We start from the raw sequence: 21953 nt of genomic DNA, 5'->3' as shown, positions 1-21953 counted from the left end.
AAGTACGAGAGAGCGCAGTACCGAGGCTGCCATCTGCCGCGCCATCTTGATCTAATATTGTATTAATTTTATCTGATTTTGAGCAAAAAGCAATAAAAGAGGAACAGTTTAATAAATATAAAAAGAAAGATACAAATAAATGCAAAATATAATAAAACATGACATTTACACAGGTCCAAAAGACTCAAAAGAGAGAAAATATATAAGCATACAGATCTAAAAATATCACTCATATATTGTTGGCACTGAAATACACACACATAGATATACGGACCTCAGTAGTGTGGCTTCAACTTCAAAAAAACAAATACATGTAGATTCATATTATAAATATAAGAAAATGTTGTTTGTTAAAAAATAAAGAAATAAACCAAGTAATCCTGTCAGTTAATTACAGACCCTGCATGTATATTTCCCCATGTCAAAGTATATTGTTCTATTCTGTCCCTCATTATGTGAGACATTTTTTATTATTTGAGACTAATATCCAACTTTTCATCAATAATATACTGAATGAATTCATGTATTTAGTTTCAGTATTTCTGAATTATTATTCAGCTCTATATTATATCCCTCCACATATTGAAATACACAGCAGTGATGCTCACCTTTAAGTCAGAGTATTTATGATATTTAATCTATTTTATGATGAAACGCACACCAGCATCCGATTCAGGATGTTTGCAGGAGTTTAACCAAACGTCCTCTCTGTCTGCAGGTGTAGAGGATGCAGGAGATACTGAATAAAATGCAGCAGCAGATGCACGACAAAGACCAGTGATCCGGAGCAGAGCTGGCCTGCAGCGCCACCTGCTGTTTCTCCCCTGAACGACAGCTAGACCTTCAGACAACATGGGTATCACGTGCTAAGTGTTAACTCTGGCTTTACATGTATCCTCAGTTTGGTGCTTTGTATAGTTTGTCTGCCTGGACGGTTGTTTGTCAGAGTTGGTTTTTGTTTTTGGTCTCTGAAACTTTTGAATCCAGTCTGTGCACTTTGAGCCCCTCGCTGTGGTGTAACAGTCTTAACATATATACAATAAATGCCTAATTTAAATTACTACTCAGTGTATCTAATTTATAAATGCAATGCTCCACTTTTTTTGCATATTTTGTGTCACGGGGCATGGTGGAGGACTCAAGCGCAGACCAGGCAGAGTAGTATGAAGAGAGTAATTTTAATGAACAAAACAAACCAAAAACAGACCATACAGGAATCGGCAGGGGATCCACAGAGCAGAACAGAGACGAGGGAGGAAATTCCAGCAGGACAGGGAAGACAGACGGGAAAACCGGGAACAGGACAAGCCGAACGGGCGGGTAGACAATACAAGAACCTGGCCAGGAGTGATTGAGGGGCAGGAGTTTATGTAGGGGGAAGAACAGGTGAGAGGAGTTGTGCTGATGAGGGGGAAGTGCTTGATTGGTGATCAGAGGCAGCTGAAGGTCGCTGCTCCTCGGCGGCGGCGGGAGCTGAAGGTCGCTGCTCCTCGGCGGCGGCGGGAGCTGAAGGTCGCTGCTGCACGGAGGCGGCAGCGGCAGGCACAGGAGGTCGCTGCTGCACGGAGGCGGCAGGCACAGGAGGTCGCTGCTGCACGGAGGCGGCAGGCACAGGAGGTCGCTGCTGCACGGAGGTGGCAGCGGCAGGCACAGGAGGTCGCTGCGGCACGGAGGCGGCAGGCATAGCAGGTCGCTGCTGCACGGAGGCGGCAACGGCGGGCACAGGAGGTCGCTGCGGCACGGAGGCGGCAGCGGCAGGCACAGGAGGTCGCTGCTGCACGGAGGCGGCAGGTACAGGAGGTCGCTGCGGCACGGAGGCGGCAGGCACAGGAGGTCGCTGCTGCACGGAGGCGGCAGCGGCAGGCACAGGAGGTCGCTGCTGCACGGAGGCGGCAGCGGCAGGCACAGGAGGTCGCTGCGGCTCTGAGGCGGCGAGGCTCAACCAAATGGCAAAGCCTGCTAGGAATAGGCTCACCTCATCGGCGGCGACCGCGTGCGGGAGCGCCTGCGTCGCTGAGGCGCCTGCGGCCGGGTTCGGGATAGGCTGCGGTGCCGAGGCGGCGGCGGTCAGGTCCAGGAGAGGCTGCGGCGGCGACGGCAGCCGGGAACCGCTGCGGGGACGAGACGTCGGCGGTTGGGTCCGGGAGAGGCTCCGGCGCCGAGGCTGCGGCGGCCGGGTCCGGGAGAGGTTGCGCTGCCGAGGCGACAGCTGGAGTCGGTCGGACCATCGACAGGACACGGGGAGCTGGAGTCGGTCGGACCGTCGACAGGACACGGGGAGCTGGAGTCGGTCGGACCGTCGACAGGACACGGGGAGCTGGAGTTAGCTGCGGCCCAGCGGGAGCGGGGGATCGCTGCGGCCCAGCGGGAACGGGGGATCGCTGCGGCCCAGCGGGAACGGGGGATCGCTGCGGCCCAGCGGGAACGGGGGATCGCTGCGGCCCAGCGGGAACGGAAGACTGAACCTTTCTCTGCCTCTGCCTTTTCTTTGGGGTAACAGAGCGGCTTAGTTCCCGGTTAGCCCTCTGGATGCTCAGAGGCCCTCCATAGGCCAAGCGGGTACCCTCAAACTGTTCACCCCTCTCAGGGGATGGTTTCGAACGTAGGTCACGGTTCGCCTTCTGGACGCTCCGAGGCCCTCCGAAAGCCTGGCAGGTTCCCGAAAACTGTTCGTACCACTCAGCGGAGAAGCGCTTAAAGCGTTGGTCCGCTGCGGCCAACACGTCCGGGTCTGCCTTCTGGATTAGGCGGTAACCCATAAATTGTTCATACCACTCAAAATGGTGGTCTGCTGAGTCCACTTCTGGCCAGATCCTTCTGTCACGGGGCATGGTGGAGGACTCAAGCGCAGACCAGGCAGAGTAGTATGAAGAGAGTAATTTTAATGAACAAAACAAACCAAAAACAGACCATACAGGAATCGGCAGGGGATCCACAGAGCAGAACAGAGACGAGGGAGGAAATTCCAGCAGGACAGGGAAGACAGACGGGAAAACCGGGAACAGGACAAGCCGAACGGGCGGGTAGACAATACAAGAACCTGGCCAGGAGTGATTGAGGGGCAGGAGTTTATGTAGGGGGAAGAACAGGTGAGAGGAGTTGTGCTGATGAGGGGGAAGTGCTTGATTGGTGATCAGAGGCAGGTGAAGGGAATAGGCTGAGGGAGTGACTGACAGGTAGAGTGAGGAGGGTAGAAAAACACAGAGGCAAAGCCTAATCATGACATTTTGTCAGGTTATGATGTGTGCTACCAGATGTTTTGTAAAGAGATTTAGGTTGTTGGTGATGTTAAGATTTGATAGATGTTGTTTTTTATGATGTGTTTGTAGACTGATTCTTATGAACCGTACATATTTTCGCTCAGCCCAGTTCATAAGTGTGACACAGAAAACTCTTGTTTTCTCGTCAACCTGCATCGTTTGTCTCTGAGTGTTACAGAGTTAAAGCACATGAAGGTCCAGTGAGCTCAGCGCCGACGTCCTCCGTCACGCCGTTCTCCCTCTGCACACGGCACACAGCATCTTCTCCCTGCCAGTCAGAGCAGATGTCACATCGGTATGAATGAGAGACATACGTGTGTGTGTTTTCTGTGCCAGGACTTTGACTCACACATTTTGTGGTGGAAGAATTACTCAGAGCTTGTACTTCTGTAAAAGTAGCAATACTACAGTGAGTAGTCAGTTACAATTAAAACTCCTGCAGTAAAAAGTTTACTTGGTGCAAAAGTATTAGCATCAAAATATACTTTAAGTACCAAAAGTAAGAGTACTCATTATACAGAATGGCCCTTTTCAGAATAATATATATTATATTATTATATTATAATTGTTGATGCATTACAGCTTTCCCTGACGATTTTGCTTCGGTAAATAATGCGATTTAAATCTCTCCTTCACAGCTCATTATTTACATTATAATCAATAAACGCAGTAATCAATAAACGTACTCTCTGATTTACATTTGTCTTTACAGGTACATTTGTGAGAAATGATCGACAGATCAGATTTCACCTCTGTGTCTCTCGGTAAGAAGAGAGGCCCCAGGCCTGCAGACTCACAAGTGAATCCATGTGCAGTTTAAGTGAATGGGGACGATATTGTTGATTGTCATAGTGTTCAACCAATCAGATCTTTAGTTTGACGTGTTAGGCGTATTCTTAGACGTGCCACAGCCTTGTAGCTGGCCTAGCCATACGTGATTGGTCAGTGGGCTAGCGTGACATGTTGGCCGGTGACAACTTGTTTTTATGAATAGGGATTTTCGTTTGGTTTTATATGCGATAGGAACTATTGTTACGTCCTATGTTGCGCTGGGGACACATTTAGCTGGTGCACAGCAACAAGAAGACGCGCGAAGCGGCAGTGGTCTATATAATCCGCGCAAAGTGTTAAAGTTAAGTTTAAGTGAGCTATTTTGAAGATTCATGTGTTTAAGTGGACTCACTTTCCCTCTCGGTGTTGACAGACGAATAACTCCGTCAGTAACAAGAACTATGGAGTCGTGTATTTCCTGGAGGGAGTGATAGAGTTACTACTCTGTTCATTTGTCTATCGTGTCGTTTTCATGATATGGGTAATATTGTTCCCTCTGATATGAATACTATTTGAATGGCTCGTGCTCTTGAGTGTGTGGCGGAATGCGTGTTTTAGCTGAATTGATTTTGACTATATGCATTGTTCGTTAATGCCGCCGCCTCCTGTCATGCAGGTATTCATGTATCTGCACTCATAGTGTATTTGTAGGTGTTGAGCTTCATTTTTACGAGTGCAGGCCCAGGTATAAAAGGTATAACAAGCAAAGGACTTTCAAAATAATAATTAAAAAATGCGTTAACGCTCGATAAAATAATTGTCGGCGTTAATTAATTAACGCGTTAACTTGCCCAGCACTAATATATATATCTGTATAATAATAATAATATATAGAGAGTTGGAGAGACAAAACACTTTTTCCATCATTTATCATCATTTCATTCAGTCATGTGAGGCTTATCATTCCTGAGTGTCGGGTTTGATGAGTTTTATCATTTAAATTTAACCTGCAACATGGAGCCTAATACATTTATTCCTGTATTCAAGAGAAACCATAATCATATTTTGGGTTAATTAATAATGACGTCACAATCTGAATTTCAAAACGTACAAACGCTGCGCTTATAAACAGAACACAGTTTGTAAAAGAGGTAACAGGCTACATAAAGAAAACACCTCTACAGTGATGATAACGGTGTCTTTATTAGTTATTCGTATTATTAGTTACTATTATTAAGTACAGTGATCATGTGTGCAGACACAAACTTATCAAAAGTCTCTACAGCTGTTAAAGCCGACTGACAGCTGATCCAGCTGTGATCAGCTGTTATCAGCCGCCGTCACGTGACGCAACTGAGGAAAGTATGTGTCTCATGTCTCTTAAAACATATTTCCTCGTTTCGTCTCTCCTCGCATGGTTTCCTCCATGCATCCCTGGTGGGTGGGAGGGACTAAGAGGCAAGGAAAGGACCCAAGTGAGGGAAACGGGGATGCAATTAAGAGACTTGGGATGCACCCTAAGACGTAAGGAAAGGACCCAAGTGAGGGAAACGAGGATGCAAATAAGAAACTTGCACCCCGAAGCAAAATGGACTATTCGACTGCAGTCATGGTCTAGTTCCAGAAGGTGGCAGCAATGCAACGTATGGATACCGGCTGCTGTAAAACCACCAAAGAAGAAGAAAAAAGAAGAAGTTGGAGCAGGAAATGAGCTATGAAGAGGATTATTTTGTCTAACTGGCGCAGTACTGCCTTAGTTTTATTCGGATGTTTTATAGTTTTCGTCGTTTGGAATTTAAATGGTAAAACAGCCAAAAATACCCTCCAAGTTACGTATGGCAATCTAGCAAACTATGAGCTAACATTACGCTGCCTTCTCGGTCTCACGGCAACATTACTCGTCTCTGTCTTTTAGCGATTTACGACATTTGTATTTTGTAGAGAGGATGTCTGACCAGACGCTGGAGTATTTCTTAGGTCAGAGTCAAATGAAGAAATGGAACGCTGCCGAGGTCATATGGTCGCACGCTGTCAACAGCAGGAGCAGGCTGACGGATGCGCTCTCAGGTGGGTCTACACCGCGACACCACAGCGGGCCAGTGGGTCCATATTCTTTTGACTGTTTATTCCAAAATTGAAATATACTCTGCAAATAATGCCTGCGAAGTTGTGCCACCCATAGCAATGCTTATTTGTAGTATTAATGGTAATTAAAGCTGCAAGCAGCATTGATCGTATATAGAGCCAAGTCCAGGTCAATAGTTTTTATCATTTGAAAAAGAAATGTGAACCTGAAAGTTCAAGTTGTGGTCTTGAACATTGAAAAATACAGCAATGTATTCAAAATAAAAATAAGTGAATGAAAAGTTGTTTGGGGTTGAATATAATTTTGATTGTTTTTTCTTCTTCATTTTTCACTTTCATATATATTTTGATATTTGAGGTCTTGTATTTTTCAGATTTAATATTTTCAGATCGTTTGTTTTCAGTTCAGACTTTTAACCCTGATCTGGCTTGGGGGGCGTGGCATCAACTGAGAGGGGCATGTAATCATGAGTGACAGCATAACCAGGGGTACATCCCAAGTCTCTTAATTGTCATTTCCTCGCTCCTCGCTTGAACCGGAAGTTGTTCTGCACCGCCATATTGACGGCCGTCCCAAAGCTCTTAGGCCAAATCCCAATGTCCCCCCTAAACCCTGAACCCTCAAGGACTTACTGACGTCACCTGGTAAGTGGTTGAGTGTGAGAGACTGTGAGGGCTTGAGATGGTGTAAATATGAACGGGACAGCACTTTGCTGCAACATATCACGTTACCATGAAAACGACAAAAAATATGATGTATAATTGTGTGTATTTATTGTATACTTTGTACTCCCTGATTTGAACGTCTTCAGGCTCTTTACTCACAAGATGAGACGTAACTTAATATAATCTATTTACTCGTTCTTGTCAAAACAGCTACAATGACAAAATCTAATATTTGATGAATAAATAAATAAATATTCTATAAATATTGTGGGTAATTCCCTTAGTCAAAGTCAGCATACTTACGGAAAGGGTTCATAAAGGGCTCAAAATGTCTGCCAGAGAGCCCTCAATCACTTGAAGATTTGACAGTGGGACATCCCTAAACCCTCACGGACTTCGCGGCAGCGAGCCTCAAAGTCCATGACTCCGTAAGGGGGGACATTGGGATTTGGCCTTATTTAGCTCGGAAGAGCGAGGATCGAGGAGAGAGGAGGGCTCTCCGAGGAGCCATGAGCGAGGACCCACGAGATCAGCCTTCCAGGAAGTGTTTTAACGGCCGACACGCCCCCTCATTGTTCATCAGTTATGTGATTGGACGCTGCAGCCGATCGGACTGATGAGATTTTTTTCAACATGTAAACAGTGAAGACGGATCGCAGATTAAACTCAAGTTTTATATTTGATTAGTTTTCTGATTCACCGTCTGGTTTAAATATATGTTCATTGTAGACTGAACAACAAAAGGACCACAAGCAACTTTCTTCATTTATCAGAAAGATTTGTCTTTTTATGATCTTATATTTCCCTCAATAACTTTTATTATGGAAACAATTAAAGTCAGAGAGAGAGAGAGAGAGAGAGAGAGAGAGAGAGAGAGAGAGAGAGAGAGAGAGAGAGAGAGAGAGAGAGAGAGAGAGAGAGAGAGAGAGAGAGAGAGAGAGAGAGAGAGAGAGAGAGAGAGAGAGAGAGAGAGAGAGAGAGAGAGAGAGAGAGAGAGAGAGAGAGAGAGAGAGAGAGCACGTTTTACATAATTTATCATCATTTCATTCAGTCACGTGAGGCTGATCATTCCTGAGTGTTTGGTTTGATGAGTTTTATAATGTAAGAGAAACCATAATCATATTCTGGGTTAATTAATATTGATTTCACAATCTGAATTTCAAAAAGTACCGACGCAAATAATTCATAAATAAGAGGAACGTATTCCGCCGGTAGAAATCGATCCTGAGCTTATAAACGGGACACAGTTTGTTAACAGCAGTGGTGTGCCGTGCATTTTATACCTGGGCCTTCACTGCTGAAACACAGCTACGGTTATTATTTGTTTCATGTAAAAATGAAGCCAACACCTATAGATACACTATCTGCCGAGAGTGCGTCTCCTCTCTGCTCTGACTGCAGCTGGGACTGCTGCGTGAGGTTTCTGTGGGCGGCGGCGGGGCTCACGGCAGCACCCGCTGCTCGTTCACGACAGTGCAGAACGTACGTGCTTTAACGTCAAAACACCATAAAATTATCCAATAACACCAGAACAAGTCGCTAGATTTGTCACTAGTAGCTTTTGACAAAAAAAAGTAGCCATGAGGGTTTGGAAAGTCGCCAGATTTAGCGAGAAAGTCGCCAAGTTGCCAACACTGGCACCGACTAAATATGTCCCCAGAGCAACATTGGACGTAACAATAGTTCCTATCACATATTAAACCAAACAAAAATCTTCATAAAAACAAGTTGTACAAATAATAATATATAAACAAGCATATTAAAGCTACTGCAGATGTAAAAACAAACACATTTAACTTACCAGAGCTGCTGTTCACTATTTAAAGACAAAGTCCTCCTTTCTTTGTTAACAAAGAGTTTAATCTCATGGTTGTACAGAACATCTGTGCGTTTTAGTTCCAGTAAGAAGTCCTTCTCGATTCATGGACGCCAGTGAAGACAGTCGAGCCTCCCCAGTTGTATTTCTTGAATACGTTTTAATGCGTTTGAGGCTGAAAATGTCCGCTCCACAGAGGCAGCAGATATTGGGATTGTCACCGCCCAAGTCTCTTAATTGTCATTTCCTCGCTCCTCGCTTGAACCGGAAGTTGTTCTGCACCGCCATATTGACGGCCGTCCCAAAGCTCTTAGGCCAAATCCCAATGTCCCCCCTAAACCCTGAACCCTCAAGGACTTACTGACGTATCCTGAACTGACGTTCAGGATGTCTTCATTTTGATTTTGTGTTGACCTAGCCGTTGTCCTCGGTTCATCACTGACTATTTTGACCACCGTCTTTCACCCTTAGGTCCCACTCACATGCTTGAAGCCGACGTAATAATCAGAGGTTGTGACCCCAAAGAGCCAATCATGGCACATCCCCCTGACACAGACAGTGATATCACACTGAAAGAGTGGCTGGAAGGAGTGAAAGATCACAACAAGGGAATAAAACTAGATTTCAAGAGGTGAGACGCTTATATCCGTTAAATGCAACCTGTAGTTGCGTGTTATGCCAACACTGTGGTGTACTCTCCACACAGCCTAGAGGCGGTGTCTCCATCTGTCGTTTTGCTGGAGGAGGTCTATCAGCCAAACCGTCCTGTGTGGATCAATGCAGATATCCTCTCTGGTCCTGGGGGGCAGGCCAGACCTCTGGACCCCCAGGCTTTCCTTTTTTCTGTGAAAACTCTTCCTACTCACACCGTGCTTTCACTTGGGTGGACTACGGGATGGACTGCTGGGACAGATAACGCAGGTGAAGACACTTCAGTACTACTAGCTGTGTATATGTGAAGGCTTTACTAATTATAGAAGAATGAAACCTCAGTCAGAGTATTCAGTATCAAAGAAGTTTTATTCAGATTCACTTACAGAGATTCATTCATTTATGGGTCATTGACAAATAAGGCTTCTAAAAAGGTAATTTTTTAAATTATCTTCAAAATGGATGTAATGCATATTGTTATGTCCGGAACAATGTGGTGAAACAAGTCTAAGTTGTGAACCAACTTTTCATAGTGTTTTAAATAGTTTTTAAAGTATTTTTAACTTCACAGGCTAAAAATTAGAATTAAAAGAATAAAAGAACTAAAGAATTAAAAGCACTGCAGACCAGATATACTAAGCATAGATTGAACAGTCTCTAAAAGGAGGGACAGAAAGAAGGAAACTCTCTGCCAGACAAACAAGATGGGCAGTCTCAATACTCGTGCAGTTCCAGATGCTAAAACCACTCTAGCTATTCCTCAACACGCAGTTCTGCTACCATTTCGTATGCCCAAAGAGAAGAAGACATGTAAATCATGCAGGCACCGATAGAGGCAGAAGAATTAACTAGAAGACCACCAATTGAAGCGGAACAGCAAAGGAGGAAAACAGAGCTGGAAGCTGAACAGCAACATAGGGCAGCTGAGTTAAGGCCAACCTCCATGCACTGAAAAACCAGAGTGCTGCTGAAGCACCTATCAGAAACTTAAATCCTTGAAGCAGCTTATTAGGAAGAAGGGGGAAAACCATCAAGGCAAAATGTGACAAAATTGTCTCTGTATCCCTCATATAACGTGAATACGTGCAACAGCATTCTTTGGACCATGGTCAACAACAGCACCGACTCATGACCATTCCTTCACCAAAGCACCAGAAAGACACGGACAACGGTGATGCAGATACTTGTGGTATCCAGATAAGCAGGTTAGGAGAAATTAGTGACCACACATTCCAAGAATTACCAGGACACCATGAGTATAGCCAACCTTGAGCCACATGAGCCATTTGAAGTTCCTCCAAGAAGAATGCTGCCCCCTCAACACTCCCATCACACCCTCTGAAGGTACATCCTTCATGCCCTTAAGAGCACCCATGTCAGACATGCTCAGTCAGACATGACAGACTTGGCCAAATACCTAATTCACAAACAAATGGTTAGCTCTAGACTCCTGATATTTGATGATAGACCAGAAAAATACTGGGCATGGAAAGCTTCCTTTGTCCCCAAGGGAAGAGCTAGATCTACTGACCAAATGGCTTGGACCACAGTCTGCAGAGCAGGCCAAATAAATCCATGGAGTCCACATTCATCAGGCAGAGATTGGAGGAATGCTACGGCTCAGCTGAAATGATCGCAAACGGCAACTTAAAAACAGTTTCTAGAGCTGAAGGCAGCTGGAAAAGATGGATTATCACGCTCTTACCTCGACACACCCCTTGGAGTCAACCCCATCGCACAGAAGCTCTCCTATTACTTTCTGAGGAAATAGATCTCACTTGGTTCTAAATATTAAGATGACTATCAAGTTCAAGCAAAGACACTAAATGACGCCAGCTTTGTTGAACTTACCATGGGTGCTTCATTCAGGACAGATACATCTCTGAAACACATTTAACCATCTGTGTTCACCAGAATAGCTGTAGCTTCCTTGGGAGGTGAAGACAGTCAAAACAAAATGGGGAGAAGGTTTGAGGATTCAGACAGACTGTGTCCATTACATAATAAGCTCCATCCCCTAAGAATATGTAGTGGGTTCCACAGCAAGACCTTAGAGCAGGGGTGGCCAACCAGTCAGAGACCAAGAGCCACATTTTTTACTGTGTTACCGCAAAGAGCCACATCATACACATGGGCACACATGAACATCACCCTATCCCTTCCTCACACACACACATATCTTTGCTCAGCCAGATTTATTGTAAATGTCACACACCAACATGATAATGACAGAAATTGACTCCTAAGACCACAGGCCAGTCATTTTCAACAATGAACATTGTGTGCACTGTCTCACACAGACAAACTCTCAGTTCAACTAAGTCCACAAACAAAAATATAATAATTTACAATAGTGTTTTTCTTTTACTATGCATGTTACTTAGTGGGACTTCTGGCATTCCTTGCCTTGAACAATCCTCTTCAAATCTGGCTTGTATTCCGTTGTTGCCACTCGAAGCAATTCTTTCACATGGGTGTCAGTCAGAACAGATCGATGCTTTGATTTCACGTGTTTCAGGGTAGAAAACACAGACTCGCAGACGTATGTTGACCCAAACATTGACAGTATCTTTAGCGCAGCCCGTTTGACATTGGGGTATTTTTTCATTGGCACACTTTTCCAGAACTCAATGGTCCCGTCCCTTAAAGCAGGTTTGAGTTGGTCCTCCTCACAAAGATCGATCATCTCCAACTCAGCCGCATCCTCATCTGTGACTAGCGGGGCTTTCAAACAGTCCGTCTCGGCGTTAAATGGGTCGACGAGGAACGTAATCTGTGGCCGCACATGCGCGTTTGACGAAAATACCGTATTTAACTCAAGCGAAGCGAACACGAACATTAAAAAAACACAAATATAAACTTCGATATGAACGTAAGAGCCGCATGAAACCGGGCAAAGAGCCGCATGCGGCTCGGGAGCCGCGGGTTGGCCACCCCTGCCTTAGAGGAACAAGTAGATTACCTCAAATATCTAACAAATCTGTTTCAAGTGTTGCGCCTCAAGAAATCACATTGCCAAAGAATGTGACAAATCTGTGCAGGTCAAAAAAGAGCAACAGACATCCATCTGTGCTTCACCCAGGGCCAGCGATATGGAAACCAGTGAGCTCTGCTATTAAGGAAGATGAGACTCCTGAGGTTATGTCGAAGTGCACAGAAGTCTGTGGGGACTCGGTTGGCTTTTATTGTGGAACTCGTAGATAATGTTGGACGGATGGTTGCATATTGATTTGTTTGGTTTGAATATCTTTTTAGGTTACAGCTGGAATATGGTGCGTGTGATGGAGGAGATATGTAGAGCCCTTCAGAATCCAGTCACCTTCCCAGTGCGTGCAGCTCTCCTGGCCCAGTCGTTCTCTCAGCTCTCATGGCTGCTCCAACAGTCGGACAGGTAATGAAATAACACAGTGAGGCCAGTCATTCACATCAGCTAACCTGTATAACCGTATTTTGCATAGCAGGCACGCAAGTACTCTGGTATGAGTTGTTACGTTAAAGTACGCAGAAAGAGGACAGTTGTCTTTTTTTTTTTTCAAGTAATGGTTGAAAAATGATTGTTTCGTCTCTTACCATTAAGCTCTCTACCAATAACCATTACGGTTCACCTCGTACAATAGCTTTCAATGTCAGACATACTACACTGTGTGGACCTAGATTTACTCTTCATAAATCAGAATCAGAATCAGCTTTATTGGTACGCATACATGGAATTTGACTCCGGATTACATATTGCTCACAACGTACATACATGGAATGTATAAATAAACAAAAAGAAATATATAAAAACAAGGACATTAAAGACAACAAGTAGAACAGAGAAACTAAGCATAAACATTTAACATGGAACTACTATGTACAATATAAATATATATTGAAGAATATATATGAACATAAACAACAATGCAGCTGTGTCTGATTCATCAGTTTGATTTTGCACAGAATCTGACCCACCGATGACAAATTAGGAATAACTACATAGAAATACACAATCTTCTTGCTAATGTTCTCGTTTACTTATAACGTTTGTATAAAGGGATCCGTATTAAATTGAGACTGTCATAACCAGTTAGAAGCTCCTCACTGTAACTAGGCTATATTTTCTTGATTATAAACTCGCACATTTTCAATTAAGTACAACTTTAAATGTATGACTTTTAGTTTGTGTTCTTAAAATGGTTGTATACTTTTGCAGTACTTTAACTTAAGATCGAAGTACTTTCTCCACCACTGTCATTAGCGAATGATACTGGCTCAGTCGGTCTCTCCCTGCTGCACTCATCACCTCATCATCAGTGGTGAGTGAGTTGTAACCAGGCTGCAACCTCCGGTTCTGCCGAGTGAACCATCGGGGGCGACTCCTCTAGATGCAAAAATAAGTCTGATCGTAAGGAAGTCTATGAGAAAATGACTCTACTTCTCTCTTGATTTATTACCTCAGTAAACATTGTAAACATGAGTTTATGGTCTCAATCTCTAGTTTCAAATCTTCTTCAATACAGCATGATGTTCATTTAGTAAATGATGGTCCATTTAGAGTCAAACAGACCATAAAGAGGAGTATGCTTTAGGGTGGGCTTACTGTGATTGACAGGTCTCTACCAGAGACGTATACGGCGTCTCTACGTCACTCCTCCTCAGTCCTAATATGGTCATTTCCGTTCATTGGTTTACGTAAAATAACACGGCGGCCGTATTCCAAGATGGCGACGGCGAAATCGCTGAACTCGAGGCTTCATAACGGCAGTCCACAAACCAATGGGTGACATCACGATGACTACGTCCACTTCTTCTATGGTCGCAACCTCTTGTTGTCTCTCCTCCCAAACAGCCTCCTCCTCTCTCTCCTCAATTTACTTTTTAAAATATTCAACTATACTATACAACTACCGCTTCATTTTTGGACCACGGTAAATTTGTGTTTGTTTGATCGATTGTTTCGCAAATTCCGCCGCTGCACGTATCATGCACTGTGCACCACTACGTACACACTTATGGTGTTTCGAGCCTCACAACTGCTCAACACTTGGTCGTCTTTTTCACCTTTGTGACATGAAGCGCTTTAAATATGTTTGTGTATGCCGTGTGAGAGATAATTTCAGTAGTCTGTGATCCTTTCAGTAGTGTGTGAAACAAAATGAATTTCAGTGTTCAACAAGGTTGAATTCTTGAGCTCTGATTGGCCTTCGCCAGCCTCCACTATCCTGCTGCTACTGCTGCTGCTAGTTTGAAGTGAAATAATGGCACAAGACCACCTTGTTTTTAAAATTGTTTGCTTCATTTTGATTTTAACCATAACGTCTTTAGCTTTGAAACAATGCAAGAAGGTGTCCTATTTGCTTTCCACAAACCACAATATTGGTTCAGGCTACTTTGATGATGTCACACACAGACTCAAACACACAAACCATATTAAATGGACTTGAGTGCTTCTTCTGAGAAGGGTGAAAGTTTGGTTTAGGATTCCTTCACAGTGGTCAGTAGTTAATGTGGGGTTCACTCTGAACATAATGTTGGTGCATTACAGTCTCAAATTAAAAGTATTTGTGGAGGAAATTATTTGTGAACCTCCGTTTCTTTTTGATGACCAATAAGTGAAAAGATTTACGATCACTTTTGACGGACGTTCTCTTTATGGTGACGATTCCGAGAGACAAATCTATAAAGTGTCAGTGATTTGGTCAAACTGATGTAATTGTCGACCTTTGTTTTGTATTGTGTATTTGTCTTGAATGAAACCATAGTTTCACATACTTCAAGAGAAGAGCCATCAAATGTAGTTCACTTATTTAATCTGCGAGAAACTATATATACAAATATAGGCATATATTGATATGTTGCAGCCTTAAGACGGGAATTGAGGCTCCGAAACTTGGGAAACACACGAGGAAAGGCAATCTACAAAATGTGTATTCATAATTCAAACTAAAGCTTATTGATGTTGAAATACAGTAATTTATAAGTTATTTCGCTATTATTCACTTTCCTAAAGTCTCCAAACAGTGACTCGCTTTTACGCAATTACTTCCTTGTTGTGGCTTTAAATCTACCCACTGAAGCAGCATATCGTCATTTTCAAAATGTCATTGGCTATACGAAGCGTCAGTCATCAGAACGATCGGTTGCAATTGGCTCGAGCTTTACACAAAAGAAGAGGGGCAGGCACTGTCCTTCAACGCGGACTCTCGTTGGCTATTGTAGGCTGTGGACAGGACATAGAAGCTCCTATTGGGTCAAGTGAGGTGTCAATCGAAAGGTCAGAGTGCAGCCGCCATTTTGATACCGGGATATTGGCAATGTTTACATGCGAACTGGAGTTACGACGGAAAATACATAACTAATTAGGCATATCTGCCGGCTAATTTGAAATGATGTCACAGCAGTCCGTGGGTATTTATTGATGTAATAATGTGTTTTGGACTAAATATGTTACTGGATTGGATCGTCTGGACCTTTGCCAATTTGCCAAGACCGTTTTTGTAAGAATATTATGGATGGGTGGATTACTGTGAGGCTTCATAGCTGAGTTGCCTCAATTTTGTAATTGTTTGTTGGTTGGTGGTCTGACAGAGGCGTTGATTGTACCTGCTGTTGTGATTGTGTCTTGAAATGGTTTGCATCAATTAAATCACAAGAATCTTAGTTTTCCAAAGATGTGTCGCATCAGTACCTACCAATACATAGCAGTTGTGTACATGACACAGGTTTACACTTAACAGTCCAACGGGCCGCCCACAGGTTTGTAAACAGATTTAAATAGATGATTTTTAAGTGCAGTTTTGAAAGTGGGTAGTGACAGAGAATGTCTGAGGTGTTGGGGGAGAGAGTTCCAGAGGGAGGGGGCAGTAATGGAGAAGGACCTGTCCCCCCAGGTCCGATGCTTGGACAGACTAGAGGGGTAAGGAGGTTGGCATCGGCGGATCTGAGGTTGTGGGTGGGAGCGTGTCGATGCAGGAGGTCAGAAAGGTAAGAAGGGGTTCAGGGTTATGAAGGGCTTTGTATGTAATGAGGAGAATCTTGAACTGGATTCTTTGCTGTATGGGGAGCCAGTGGAGGTTCTGAAGGACTGGGGTGATGTGATCTCTGGTGGAGTGGGAGAGCAGACGGGCAGCTGAGTTCTGGATGTATTGTAGTTTGTTGATGATTTTGGTGGATGAGCCGTACAGGATGCTGTTGCAGTAGTCCAGTCGAGAGGTGATGAAGGTGATGGCGGTGCCAGTGATGTGGAGGGAGGACTCGAGACGGGAGAGGAGGATGGAGTGGTTGATGGTGTCAAAGGCTGCAGTGAGGTCGAGTAGTATTAATATGTTGAGGGAGTGGTCATCAGAGGAGAGGAGGAGGTCATTGGTGACTTTGATCTGGGCAGTTTCGGTGCTGTGAATCTGAATCCAGATTGAAATGGTTCATACATTCATTATTCCCTTTCTTCTCGTGAGAGGCGTGAGAGCCACTGCGTAGTGTGGTCTGGTTGATCGCATCCCAATGCGAGCAATATCTGATCTCTAAGCGTAGACTTCTCCGTTAATGTATCTTTGCATGATGGGATGACAAAATTATATTGAAAAGACGAGATTAACCGCGGCGGAAGGCGGTCTTGTGCCATTATTTCACTTCAAACTGGCAGCAAACTAGCAGATTTAACCTCTCAAACACTACTGAAAGATTCTCACACACTCTACTGAAAAGCACATACTACATAGGACCTACACAGAAAACAGTTGACAGCTGTGTGTATATGTGAGTGTGTGAATGAGAGGTCCAGTAGAGCAGGGGTTCTTAACCTTTTTGACCTCGGGGCCCAACTTTTCAAGTTCAAAGTGGCCCGGGGCCCATTCAAATATTAACACTGTATTGGTTTAACTAATTGATCTCACTCTTGGTTTGATTTGTATTCGATAACTAAATCAAATCTACTTACAGTTTAACAAGCAAAAACCTTGTCAAAAAAATTACATGATACAATCTGATCATCACAAAGACATTTATTTATCATGTGTATGTAAACCTGCATATAAAACCCGGCATTGGAGCCGGAGACACTAACAGACTTAACAAACTGGTTAAGAAGGCCGGCTCCATCATTGGCTGCAAACAAGACAATCTGGAACAGGTGGTGGAGAAACTATTCTCCATATTGGATAACCCGGACCGCCCTCTCCACCACCTACTGCAGGGACAGCGGAGCACTTTCTCCAACAGACTGATCCAGCTCCGCTGTCACAAGGACAGATACAGGAGAGCATTCCTGCCCTCTGCTATAAGACTCTATAATACATCCTCTCTGGCCAAATCATCCTTCAAATGACTACAACACCGCTACACGGTTGTTGCTGCTGTTGGTGATCTTTTGCAATACTGTTGAGTTTAGTTTTCCTACTTAGTTCATTTAATAGCATTCTGTTTTAGTGTATATACTGTGCATTTTGTATTACTTTATTTTCTTTAAATTGAATTGGTTCTGCTCTTTTATTTTATTGTACTTTTTATATTGAACATTTTACATACTTAATATTTTTAATTTACTGTGTAACTTCGTTTGCTGCTGCTACAGACAAATTTCCCCCTGGGGATGAATAAAGAGTCTGTCTGTCTGTCTGTCTGTCTGTCTGTCTGTCTGTCTGTCTGTCTGTCTGTCTGTCTGTCTGTCTGTCTGTCTGTCTGTCTGTCTGTCTGTCTGTCTGTCTGTCTGTCTGTCTGTCTGTCTGTCTGTCTGTCTGTCTGTCTGTCTGTCTGTCTGTCTGTCTGTCTGTCTGTCTGTCTGTCTGTCTGTCTGTCTGTCTGTCTGTCGCTCGCTCAACAGGCTAACAATTCATGGAACAAATCAAGCTAATACAACAACACATTTAAAGGCTCAAGTCAGGCTTATTAACACAAAGATAACTAATAATTAGATTTTACTACAGAAAAAAAGAGAGTCCCCACACCTGTGTGTTAGAGGGTTATTAGTGAATGTGCAAGCAGTTGGTGTGTGTGAGGATTTTTTTGTGCGCGTGTGAGCGTATACACAGTCCCATTTTGTTATTGTTTTGTTAAACCTCCCACCACTTGGGGGCGTAGTGCCGCTGTCAATTAGGCCACAGGTTAATATATTCAGGAGGGTCACTGAACCTGGTGTTGCTGAGTAGACCGGAGCAAACAGTTTTTGACCGTGCAATATTAAATGAAGATAAATGTTATGATTTCTTTAGTCTATGGTTTAGATTAAATAGATTATGACAGAGAAAGTGGTTGTGCTCTGTTAATGTTGGAAAAATGCCATTTATTGCACAAACAAAGTCAATCAGCAACCGTGGTGGCCTTTTTTTGATAGGCTGCAGGTTCACAATCACTACACATAGTATTCAGGAGCTATTGTGAGAGGCATTGTATATTAATGTGCAAAGTAATAAAGGTATTATGGCCTACACGGCACCTCATCTACAAGTGATTGTTCAGTAATGGTAGCTATCACTGCTCCTACCAACAGCTTTGAACAGTAGACGACCTCTTGAACGAATAATAATTTGTCTGACATTGCACTGACATATATGTTAACTCTGAGCTATTCATTGAATGCTTATGCTTGCCTATGTTCTGCACAGGTACACTCTAACAGTGTGGACGGGCCAGAATGATGAGTTTACACAACAGGACTTAATGCCCTACAAAGAAGAATTTGACATCAGTAGGATCTACTATGACCTGTAGGACTCTCGGAGGACAGAGCTCAATATGACATTGCAAGACAATAACTGATAGTCTGCCAGCACATACTGAGAAGTTATATGGCTGTAGTTTCTTGTATGCATTTCTGTTTCTCTGCACAAATGATGACCTTTCTCTAGTGTATTTGTTTAACTTGTGAAATACTGTAGAGTTATACTTCAGGCCTCTAGAAATTGTTACAATGAAACACTGAGAAGCAGAGTAATGTTTTGGTGAGCAGGAACGGAGATGCGGAGTGTCGGATTCATGGAAAAGAAATGGCAAACTGGTTTGTAATGTGTCATATATAAACATAGCACAAAAAGTAAGGACATTTGTTTGGTAGATTATTTCTTTGTTGTAACAATGCTTCTTGGCAATAAATCTTATACTGTTGGAAAGACTGTTTATTTCCCTTTTAAATGTTGCCACATTTGTAAGGAACATGCATTTGTGTAGTGGTGGGCCGTCAGGGCCTGCAAAGCCTTCTCTGCTGGCCTAAACAGAATCACAAAGTTATAGCTATTTCATAATTTTCCTTAAATACACTACATGTATCATAATTTATAAAAATATTTTTCCCATTATCTTATTTTCTCATTGCACAGCTACTGTGTTCCTCAGTTGCTCTGCTTCCAGTGCAGCTTGTTTTAAGTAGAGCTTTTATCCAATCAGATTTCACCTCTGTGTCTCTAGGTAGAAGAGAGGCCCCAGGCCTGCAGACTCACCAGTGAATCCATGTGCAGTTTAAGTGAATGGGGACGATATTGTTGATTGTCAGATCTTTAGTTTGACACGTTGGGTTTATTCTTTGACGTGCCAGAGCTGCTAGCTGGCCTACAACTACATCAGTATTAACTTGCAGCTCAGTTTTCAGGTGCAGCGCTGCAGTGAGGTGCAGCGTGCGTTATGATTGGTCAGTGGGCGGGCACATGACTATTGTGAACCGAAACTTAACTTGCCAGCAGATCTTAGTTGGAGGAGTAAGAGTTCAAATTGAAAGATATGGAAGAAATTATAAAATGTTTAGGGTTTTGCTTGGTGTAGTTTATTTATTTTTTTACCTAGCTTTGGTTTTTTAACACTCAATGGCTGAAGGAGGAGAAACGGATTTCTGGAGGACATTTCCAGAAAAACTGGACATCGTTTCAAAGGGTCGGTCAACCCCACAGCTAGCAGCCCTAACCCAGCATGGAAAAGGATTTGTACGAACGGTATTTCTGGCTGACAGAGGCGGAGAACATTTTATGGCTAAGAATACATTTCATTTGCAACTGAGCTCTTGGTGTTTGAAGCTGTGCTATGCTAAGCACATTCTTTTTTAAACCAATGTCATGCAATTGTTCTTATCTTACCATCATTAGGGGCGACTGTGGCTAAGTTGAGAGCAATCAGAAGGAGGTTCGATTCCCGGCTCCGCTAGACCCATGTCGTTGTGTCCTTGAGCAAGACACTTAACCCCAAATTGCTCCCAGCTGTGCCTACGGTGTTAGAATCTGAATTGTAAGTCGCTTTGGATAAAAGCGTCGGCTAAATGACGGTAATGTAATCGTACATTACCGTTAGTAAAAGAAAATTGTCTGTGTGGAATTTGTCACTCATCTGAGAAACATGTTTCTTTTTATAAATATTATAAAGGTTAAAGTCTCCAGTAATTGCCAAAAATGCACCAGGGTGTTGAATCTGCAGTCTAGACACAGTGGAGTAGATGGTGTCCACTGCTGCTTCTGCGTCAGCTGATGGAGGAACGTACACAGCGTCATGGCGGATGAGAACTCCCCTCAACAAATAATAAGGACGCATCCCCACGGCTAACAGTTCAATGTCCGGGCTACAGAAACGTTCCTTTACACACACATGGTCGGGATTGCACCACCTCTCGTTCACATACATTGCAATCCCACCACCTGAGCAAACGCACCCTTGAAAGGATTTTAAACAAGAAGCAGCTCTGGAGTAGAAAGAACAAAACCGATGTGGCTGAGGTGGCGACCTTCATGAAACAGAAACTGGAAACTTCTGGTCTGTGTCATGGTTAAGGTGCGTTCACACCAATTATTCCTCACATAATCAAACCTCTACATGGGGTTGGATTTTTTTATTGTCCTGTTTCATACTCTCTTTATCATATTTATTTCTGTAAAAGATTATATAACTGTTTACATTTGAATTATTTAAGGCAGGCAAATGAAAAATTGTAAATGTCCATTTTGATTTAAATCGGGGTAAAGAAGGAATAAATGTTGTTAGTACTGGTAGTGACTTTTACAAAGAAAAAAAATTAGATTGGTATTAAAAGATAAACAGCGAAAAATCTGCCAACTTACAATGTTATATATCAGTCTGGATCAATCTATAGTTGTGGTGTGATTTGATAAGCTTTGGCGATGTCTTGTCATGAATAGAACACAAAGGGTTGATCTTCTGAAACGTTAGTCAGGATGATCCACAGACTCCGTTGTGAATGATTATGTGGAAAGTTATTATGATTGTTACGCACTAACAAAGAAGTGAAGGGACATGTGGGTAAGATTTTGTGACTCCAAAAAGTAAATGTTATAGATATATTGCGCTTTCATCTTTGAGCTGTGTCTGACAGTGTCCATAGTATTCACAAAGGAAGCTGGTGAACTGGATAATTTGATAGATGCTTATGGCAGGTTTCTATTTAATAGATTTAGTTCCATTTTGATTTGAAAGACTACAACCAGAAACACCTAACTGTTTTTTTAAATGGAGGCTGTGACGTATTCTTGTACCTGATTGTAACAGTAAACTTATGTAAAATAACAGAAGATATATTTTTTTATCATTCCTTTCTTTACAAATTATGTACGGTATTAAAACTAATTGTAGGTGGTAAATAACTTTATTAGTAAAGCAAGCATCTGTAAAATGACATTAAAATATTGTATTTTTAATCATATAAACCTGTAATTTCTTTCTCATTAAAATCACAAATACCTTTTCATATAACAATACATCTATTTAGAATAACAGAATAACAATTTCTATTACTACTA

The 21953-nt window shown here is 42.9% G+C and overlaps 1 protein-coding gene across 2 annotated transcripts in view; it reads left to right on the top strand.

Moving 5' to 3' along the window:
* The first annotated feature begins 5702 nt into the window (after positions 1 to 5702).
* Positions 5703 to 21953, top strand: part of fam151b (family with sequence similarity 151 member B) — a 33841-nt gene continuing 17590 nt past the window's right edge. Inside the window, exons 1-6 of one of the 2 annotated variants that reach the window (XM_079161822.1) lie at positions 5703 to 5833; positions 5973 to 6098; positions 9070 to 9229; positions 9305 to 9519; positions 12505 to 12640; positions 18828 to 19325. In XM_079161822.1, coding sequence (XP_079017948.1) covers positions 5746 to 5833; positions 5973 to 6098; positions 9070 to 9229; positions 9305 to 9519; positions 12505 to 12640; positions 18828 to 18933 — 831 coding nt within the window. In that variant the 5' untranslated portion in view covers positions 5703 to 5745 and the 3' untranslated portion in view covers positions 18934 to 19325. Of the gene's footprint in view, positions 5834 to 5972; positions 6099 to 9069; positions 9230 to 9304; positions 9520 to 12504; positions 12641 to 18827; positions 19326 to 21953 lie in introns of those variants that run through there. The other variant, XM_079161823.1, reaches the window with a different exon arrangement.

The sequence above is a fragment of the Pholis gunnellus genome, assembly GCF_910591455.1.
Source record: "Pholis gunnellus genome assembly, chromosome: 6".
In the NCBI taxonomy this organism is placed as follows: Eukaryota; Metazoa; Chordata; class Actinopteri; order Perciformes; family Pholidae; genus Pholis; species Pholis gunnellus.
The sequence above is the reverse complement of the archived record's forward strand: the minus strand, read 5'-3'. Positions and strand labels throughout refer to the sequence as shown.